Genomic DNA, 9,262 nt, shown 5'->3' with positions numbered 1-9,262 from the left:
GAACTTGGAATAATTACTTAACTGACTGAATGATAATCAATTTTGGGTTTCAGGAACATCTTACCTTGAAAAGCCAAAAAAACACCACTGAAAAGGCAATGTAGGTGGTGTTTGGAACAAATGCCATCTCTTTAGAGGTATTTTTGAGAAAATGGTGATGCATTGACATGTTATTTTTCTCAAAAAATATATATATATATTTTTTTCTATTTGCATGGTGCCATTCCTATTGCTGCCACATAGGCGCTTTTCAGTGCCTAATTAATCAGCGTACTATTGTTAACAACGGTAAAATAAAATTGAAATAACACAAAAAATGATATTTTATTCAGACTATACCTTTCCTGATTTAAAAGTCGTGGCCTAGGATAAAGTTTTCAAAAAAATACATAATCAAACATCAGGCGATATCTGAAACGGATTTCAGACATGACGCTGATGTGGCATCGTTTCTTTTAAAAATGACATCGATTTCAAACACCTACCCACTAACGAGCCAAACCAAAGGGCACCTACTACTAGTTTTTTAACTAACAAATAATACATGGTTTTCTGATGCAAATATGACATAGTAGATATATGATGTATCTCGTACGCCTACATGGTTTTCAAAACTGGACCGGACCGGACGGTTGGACCGGAAAAACTGGTAACCGGTCAGCTCTCCAGGTCCGGTTTTTATGGTAAAAAACTTTGAAAAGGTCAAAAAAATGCTGACCCAGGCAGTTGGACCGCTAAACCGTTCGACCCCAACAGCGGTTTGCGAGTTAGTTTTCTTATTTTTAATGTTTTAAATAAAAAAACAAAAAATAAAATTCCTATTATATCCCAACTCGGTTTGAATCGCTTATTTCCTTTAGCTTTAGGGTTAGAATTCTAACCCTTCCCAAGTTCCATCCTCAGTCCAACCCTCACACCCTACCGACCGACCGACCACCTGCGGCGACCATCACCTCCGGCAACTAACGGTGACACACACCAACGGCGACCGGCGAGCTTTCAGTGGCAAAAAGTCACCCTTACCAGCACTTGCAGCGGTGTCCGACAGCAAAAAGATTCACCAACACTTGCAACGGTGGATGACAAACTTGCAGCGGCACTCAGTACTCGGCATTGGGCATTGGCGAGTAAACCCACTGTCAAGTTCTTGGAGCAGCACTTGCAGGCTTACAGCGGCAACTTGCTTGTAACCAAGCCCAACTGCCCGAGCCCACTAGGGAACTTGATTAGGCAACTTCTTGAACTTGTTTGCAGAGCCTGCAACTCTCTTTAACTGTTTGATACAGTTACTTAGGGTACACTAGGGAACTTGATTATTTCCTCTCACGCTCCACCTGATTTTGCTTTCCTTTGAATGTAGGTTAACTTTTTGGTTGTCGAATTTAGTTGTTTTAAGGGCAACTATTAGCCAGGTTGTTGGGGAATCTCAACTATCAATTTGTGCTGATCCCCAAATTGAAGCTAATGGTGGTAAAGTGGGAAACGAAAAGAAATCTTCCCCATTAAAATGGAATGAAAGTTCTCTGAACAAGAAATAAAAGTTTGTTTTTTCTAATGAATTACTGCTAGCTTTCTGTTTGTTTCTCCAGACTCTAACACCATATATGCAATCCGCCATCGGGATAACAAATGATAAAGTAATGGCATCAAAATCAGGGAGTTTGGGTGAGCAAGAGCAGGGGAACTTTTCTTTACACCTTTGGAAAGAAGCTTTCAGAGATGCTTGTGAAAAGCTTTGCCCTGTTCGAGCTGGAGGCCATGAGTGTAGCTGTTTGCCTTTGTTGGCTAGACTGGTAGTCTATATTTTTATTATTTGTTACTAATGTACTTGCACCAATCAAGTGCCCCAGCTGCCATTTGTAATTGGCCTTTATTATCCGGTGCATAAGCATTAAGCATTGTAGGGATACCATTGCATGGATGTTGTTCAGTGATAGTTTAAGCATGGACCCTTTTACATGTAGAGTGAACATGGAATTCCTTTATAAGTAGCCCCCTTTTTATATGTTTCTAGAATTCACTTCTTATATCATACTCAAGTATCAGTCTTTCTGCAATGATATTCTAATAGTTGTTCTCCTTCGCCCTATCAATATATAGTCAGGTCTAAGTTCTAAATATGACATGACAATCTTTTTTTCTCGATATCCAGGTGATGGAGCAATGCATGAATAGATTAGATGTGGCCATGTTTAATGCTATTCTTCGTGAATCAACTGATGAGATTCCAACAGATCCTGTCTCCGACCCCATTAGTGATTCCAAAGTTCTTCCTATCCCAGCTGGAAAATCAAACTTTGGTAATGGTGCACAACTGAAAAATGTTATAAGTAATTCACATGTTGCACAGATTCATGTTCTATGACTGGACATTACATATTCTTGCTTACTTATTTTGGAAAATTTTCTATATTTTCCTGTATTTTATTTTTTTTATATTTAGACATTTTTATTTTTTTTCATAATTGTTTTTTTTTTCCTGTCTTTTCTGTATTTTATTTAAATTTTTACGATATTTTTTTATTATATATAAATATTTTTTAGTTTTTATTTTTTTTATGACATCACGAGTCAAACTGTTCAACCAGGACGGCTGAACCGCCGAACTGAAAAACGATGCCTTTAAAAACCATGCGCCCACATAATTCCGCCATTAATGTTCATATAAATGATGATGGGAAAATCTATGGGTATCTTTTCCATATCATATCGGATGAGATGGACCAATCACCTTCGACTTTCTGTTTCGATGAATACTGGGTATCACAGGTAACCGGTTTCAACAACAATTAAAATCACATTTGAAAAAAATAAATTCATTTCAAATAATAAAGACGTTAACGTCTTTCCGTTCGTTCTTCCTCCTCGAATGAATCTCTCCCACAGTCGTCTCTTTCTCTCTCTTACTCAAACTTCACATCACCGGCGAGGATGGAACCAGCGGCGGCATCTAACCACCGGTAAATCTCTATCTCCTCTTTCTCTGTCTTTCTCTCCTTCTCTCTCTGTATTCGATATCATATTTGATTTTCTTTATGTTCTCCATGGACAATACCAACCGGCAACGGCAAGCACATTTCTAGGTGTTATCTCATTCGCTGGACACTGTTATTAGATCCCTCTTCTCTACATTTGTGTATATGTTGGAGTGGGAATGATGAGTCTTGTTCTCTTGTAGGTGGCTTGCGGGTGATATTGACATACCAGAATAAGTGCCGGAGTGACAGAACTTGCAGCAGGGATCTACACAACGAGGTATTGATGGAATTAATGAAAAAGAAACTTGGGATACATGTATATTTGTAGGTTGATTCTTGATTGTTAGGGTTGCTTTTTGGAAGCTTGGAAATGAATTCCATTGCTCGTTTAATGTCAATTTCATGCAGTTGCCAAACTTCAATTCATACTTTGTTAATGTGCAGTAAGTTTACAGAATAGAAATTCATTAGTACCTATACCCTTCAGGATGAAACTTGTCATGATCAAATACTGAATAATCTAAGTGCCCATTTATTCAGCTAAAAATGTTTGAACCTGATATCAAAGGGCAAAACTTCTTAAGAATGAATTAGCCATTGATCTTTAGGCCAAAAAACGTATTGTAAATTTCTTTTTTCAGAGCAAATTTGTTCCCTTGAAGTTCGACTAGAAGAGGGAGCTCGAAGAAGTTTACCAGAAGAGTGAACTCGAAGGATATAAGAATGGGTAACGGAAGATTAGAGATTAACGGATGGGTTAAAGTGTTAAATTTTAATTAACATATAAAAAAATATAATTACCAGTTACATACATAACTCAGGTAATTGCTGTATACGAGGTTTTAGATATGATATGGTTTTTCATAGCATAGTCGAACCCAGTGATGATTTTGCAATTACAAATAAATAGTTAAAGTACATATACACATAAATCACACAATCAATACTGTTACCATTGTTCATAAATGAAACATATATTAACTTGCATTGTCTACTTCAAGAAAACGATATGGTTCTTTAACTATACCACCCTTTTGAGAACTACAAAAGAGATAATTTTAATGCACAGCTGTATTGTCCCGTGGGTAGGGATGCGAGAGCAACTGGTGGATAGCAAGTCAACAAATTTTATTTCCTTGCCATAAAATCAATATTTTGAAAATTAAACTTGATATCAATTTGGAAAGCTGGCCAAGTGGCACATTTGACAGTTCAACTAGGAAGCTCACCTGGTGAAATGAATCAAAACCATAGAAACCCACGATCCAGTTGGCCATCCAGTTCATTGGTTTGAGTCGTTTGACCACTCGGTTCGATTCAACCAGAGATTGATCATTACATAAAAGAGGCGATGCAAGTAGGGTTGTCAATAGATTTCGAAGGTCGCCTTTAACATCGGATTGGATGCAGATTTAACTGAATCCTATCTCATTAAAAATTACTATTACTACTATTATTATTATTACTAGTAGGGACCCGTGTGATGCATGGAAAAAATCTAAAAGATTTAATAATTTTATTTTTCATTTAATGTTGATTTATAAAAAAATAATAATTGTTGAATATGAATAAATATTTTTTAATAAATTTAGTTTTATTAATAATTTGTAGTAATTTTAATAATTTTTATTATTTTTAAATGAATTTTTGATTACTTTTAAAATAAATAAAAATAATTATAAAAGCTAACATTTTTTATTAATTCTACTAATAATTAACAATTATATAGGAATGACAATGGGGTGGATTCAAGGTAGGGCACCCCATCCCCAATGTCACGCGGGTTCAAGGCAAGGTAACCACTCCTCAATGTCGAGTGAGTTCAGGGGCAAAGCACCCCACTCCTCATCAACGATGGAAAATCCTCGAATTTCGTTGCCCCGTCCCCAATATTGGATAGGTTTAAGTAAATGTGTAAATTGGGTCGTGCTAGGTCGGCACAACACGGCCCGCATGTGGCCAGCACAAAGTGCAAGTTGTGTCGTGCTGGCCCACAAGGCATCCCGGGATGTGCCTCCCTCCTCTAGGATAATTTGGGGGGTTGGTTCGGTACGACCCACGGCTTGAGACCACACGGGCCTGTGCCATGCCGTGGGTCGGGCTAGTCCATGAGTTGGATTGGGCCTTGGGCCAAGCCATGCCACACACTCAAGGCAAGGCACCCACTCCCCATCCAAGGTTTTTAAAATTGGATCGCATAGGGAACCGTTTCTGGGGTCGAATGGTCTCCTTGTCAAACGGATGACCCGCTTTGACAAAAAAAAAATAGAAAAACAAAAAGGACAAAAAACTGTTGTTCGAGTTGACGATTTGACCACCTAGGTCAGCGGTTCACTAACCAAATAAATGGTTTTTGGACAAAAAAAAGTTTTGAGGAGAAACGGTGTTCAATTCCCAATTTTTCGATCTAACCATTTGGTTTTATCTAGTTTTGAAAACACTATCCCCGTCAACCCAATATTCAATTTGATGATATAAATGATCAAAATGATACATTGAGTATCAACCACATGGTAAATTTCTAAAAGTACACTAAATTGTCTTTAATATTCAAAAATGTAATTTATGAAAATTTTGGAAAATTTATTATACTTGTGTAATTTTGAAAGTTTAATCAAATTTATTTAAATTTTTATTAAATATATTATTTTCTTTTTAAATGGTTTACTTACAGAATTATACTAATTTATCTTATAATTTCTAATATAAACTAACCAATAATTTCCTTTTTCCAATATTATACTAATTCATCTTAATAATTTGTGTAATTATTTGTACAAATTATAGTTTTTCATTTCCCATAGTCATTTATCTTTAATAATTTTCAATAATTTGCAATAAAAAATTACATAATTTTTCAATGATTTTCCAAAATCTATCAAATGTAATAAACTTTCCTAAATTTTCCAAAATATTCTAATAATTTTCAATAATTATTTAATGCACTTTAAATAAACTTTCAAATACTTTATATCTTTTAATTTCAAAAGTGTTATTTTATGAAAATGTAGTTTTATGACAATTTTTGAAATATTTATTACATTTGTGTAACTATTTGGATTTATTGAATTTTTTTTTAAATTGCTATTAAATATATATTTTTATTTGGTAGTTTACTAACAAAATTACACTAATTTATCTTTTATTTTTCAATATAAATTAATTGATAGTTTCATTTTCTAACATTATAATATTTTGTTCCCTCATTTGTATTTGGTTATTAATTATAATAGTAACAATAACTAAAATTTTATACTTTTTTATAGTTCTTAAATATAATTCTCAACTTTCTAGAAATTAGTTAAAGAGTTTTCAATTTCTATAAAATGTTATTAATGAGTTAATTAATAACAATATTTATTAATTTTTGGTAATTTACTAACCATATTTATTAACTTTTGATAATAACACTATTTAATACTCATTGAATATGGGTGGGATTAAATATTAATCATATTTAACTATTTATTAATTAATATGAATATTTTAAATGAGGGAGTGTGGATATAGTTTGGGGGGGGGGGATGCATTTTAAGAATTCATTAGGAAGTGGGGCAACATGGTACTTTCCTATTGGTTTAAATGAGATATCTTAGGAGAGATATTATAGGAATATTTTTAGGTAGTTGGGTGACATGGCTTAATGAGAGTGGTGGGAAGGGGAGAGGAGAGAAAGTCAAAGAGAATGCACGGGGTAATGGAGAAGGAGAGGCATGACGACGGGGACCCGTGCTTTTTTAAGCGAAAGTTAAACAATAGAAATACATAAGAGTATATAATTGTTTTATATTTGAACTTTTTAATAAACAATCCGATCAAACTCAACCCGAGTTAGTCAGTTTTCTAGTATTTCAGATTTGCTTTGGTTTAATAAATATATTAATATTTTATATTTTAAATTTAATTTTGTAATACGGGGAAGTAGGAAAATTTCCATATTTGTTAGTCTAAAATATTTTATATCATAGATTTAATTTTTGTAATTTATTTTTTAATAATATCATTGTAATTTATGAAATTTAAAGTTTAAATATTTTGAACAAACAAACTAAACCTTAAATAGACCCAAATCGATACAACCCGAGTTGGTGGGCTTTCGCTATTGGTCAATCGGTTTCGAGGTGACAAACTACGAACTTGGCCTTGGCAAAGCAGTCTGCAATTGAACTGAACCAATCATTGAACACTCCTAATTTCAACTAAATTTATGGTATAATCTCTAATAAATTACAATAGCTTAATCTCCAATAATTATTGAAAGTTTATAACAAACATACACAATCATTGAAAATAAGTTTATAAATGAAAATATAATAGATATATAATAAAAATATAATAATTACAAAAAATATAATAAATACTAAAAATATACTAAGTTAGTCAATAAATAGTGTAATCTAAAATAATAGTTTAATCTCTAATAAGTATTAATCTATAAATTATAAAATATATAATTACTAAAAATAAATTTATAACAAAAATACAATAAATACGATAAATTAAATTTCAAAAGTTAAATAATAGTTTTTTAATCTCCAATAATTATTGATAATTTTCTATTAAATAACAAAATAAAAATACATTTAAAAATAATTTTTGAAAGCATATTTATTAAATAAATAAATAATTACTAAAAATAAAATAGATATTAACTATAGTAAATATAAATATATAATTAATATACACTATTATTGTAATATTATTACTAATAAATATATCTTAGTTGATAGTTATTTTCTATAATTATTAATTGATATAAGTGAAATTAGTTATTTATAATATTATTTACTTATTCAAATAATATTGTTATTTAAATTCTTAAAATATTAATTATTTATTGAATTTAATAATCCATAAAATTATAATTGTACTATTATTACATAATATGAATATTATGAAATCATAATTTTATTATAATTATGAATATTATGAATTCTATTGTAATATGAATATAATTAATTTTGTAAAATATTAAATTATTATCCAGAATTTGTTATCATGAATTCTATTAAAATATTAAATTTATTACATAATTTCGTTATTTTAACTATTTAAAATTTTGTTGTATTAAATATTTAAATAATATGTAAAATATTTAAAAATTTTCATTATTTGAATTTTATTTATTTTAATGTTATTATGTAATATTAAATATTTTGTTATAATATTTAGATATTTTTAATATTTTTATTTAAGATTTGTAGTTATTGAAATATTTAAATAAAGTTTTTTTAATGTTAAATTCTTATTATTTGAATAAAATTTAAATTCAATTATTTGTAAAATTATAATTTTTTTTGTTATTACATAATTTCATGATGAATTTTGTAAAATATTGAATTATTAATAATATGAATATAATTAAATCTATTATTTTTTTTTGTTTTGAATAAATATTTTAAATTTAGCATATAATTTCGTTATAACATTTAAGTAGTTCTGATTTTCTTTTAATTGAAACTTTGTTTAGATAGATATAGATAAAAAAGTGGGGGAGAGGATAAATAGGAATTAGAGATAGTTTAAGAGAGAATCTCTCTATTAAATTAGAGATAATTTAAGAGATAAATAGGAGTTGGAGATAATTTAGGAGATAAATAGGAGTTAGAGATAATTTAGGAGATAAATAGGAATTAGAGACAATTTAGGAGGGAGTGGGGCAAAGTGGTGCCACTTGGCTAAACATTAGAAAAGCTTTATGGTTGTTAGAAATAGTTAGGTATATGTGATTTCCTTATTGGTTTAATGGGTAATTATGTAGAATTAAAAAAATAAAAAATAAAAAAAAAACAGAAAATTAGGAAGGGGTTTCCTGCAATGTGAGCTATGCTACATGTTAGGACCAATTTTAGTATATATATATTATAGATTATTATTATTATTATTATATAATTATAATAAGTTTATGACTAATAAAATTAATATTTATATTTATATTTATTTATTTCATATGTATAAGTTAAAAATAATTAGTTTTATCAAAAACATATTTTAAGAGAGGATAGGGAAGGGGTTTAATCAATCACCCCACTTGATTGGTTATCACCAAGGTTCAAAGTATCAATACAATACGAGTTTTGGCCGTATCCTATTGGCACTTAGTATTTTATTTTTTTTTATATATTTTTTTTAAATTTTGTTTTTTTTTGGAAAGCTTTTAGCATGCTTTTTATTATTAAAAAATTTAGAGTCTGAAACAGACGTTTTGGACCATATCATTTTCAAAAAATACGATATGATAGCTCCGATGGTATCTATACTTTGAACCATGGTTATCACTTTTA

At 30.4% G+C, this 9,262-nt stretch overlaps 1 protein-coding gene across 2 annotated transcripts; it reads left to right on the top strand.

The window, feature by feature from the left end:
- The first annotated feature begins 882 nt into the window (after positions 1–882).
- LOC148869706 (uncharacterized) lies at positions 883–3,465 on the top strand. 2 transcript variants are annotated; one of them, XM_088973482.1, is made up of 3 exons: positions 883–1,793; positions 2,153–2,960; positions 3,179–3,454. In XM_088973482.1, the coding sequence occupies exons 1-2, from the start codon at positions 1,605–1,607 to the stop codon at positions 2,363–2,365; spliced, it is 402 nt and encodes a 133-aa protein (XP_088829608.1). In that variant the 5' UTR covers positions 883–1,604; the 3' UTR covers positions 2,366–2,960; positions 3,179–3,454. The 2 variants fall into 2 exon arrangements, 1 of the variants encoding a protein (XP_088829608.1); XR_016108065.1 differs by lacking the exon at positions 883–1,793 and having other exon boundaries at positions 2,178–2,300; positions 2,589–2,960; positions 3,179–3,465.
- Positions 3,466–9,262: the final 5,797 nt, after the last annotated feature.

Source organism: Nelumbo lutea, chromosome 2, assembly GCF_056320005.1.
Source record: "Nelumbo lutea isolate HS-2025 chromosome 2, American lotus-T2T, whole genome shotgun sequence".
Taxonomy (NCBI): domain Eukaryota; kingdom Viridiplantae; phylum Streptophyta; class Magnoliopsida; order Proteales; family Nelumbonaceae; genus Nelumbo; species Nelumbo lutea.
This window is presented reverse-complemented; position numbering and strand designations above follow the sequence as displayed.

Coding starts and splice junctions, on each gene's coding strand:
- LOC148869706 (XM_088973482.1), top strand. CDS start 1,605: ATGCAATCCGCCATCGGGATAACAAATGATAAAGTAATGGCATCAAAA. Junction 1,794..2,152: donor TGCCTTTGTTGGCTAGACTG/GTAGTCTATATT, acceptor CTCGATATCCAG/GTGATGGAGCAATGCATGAA.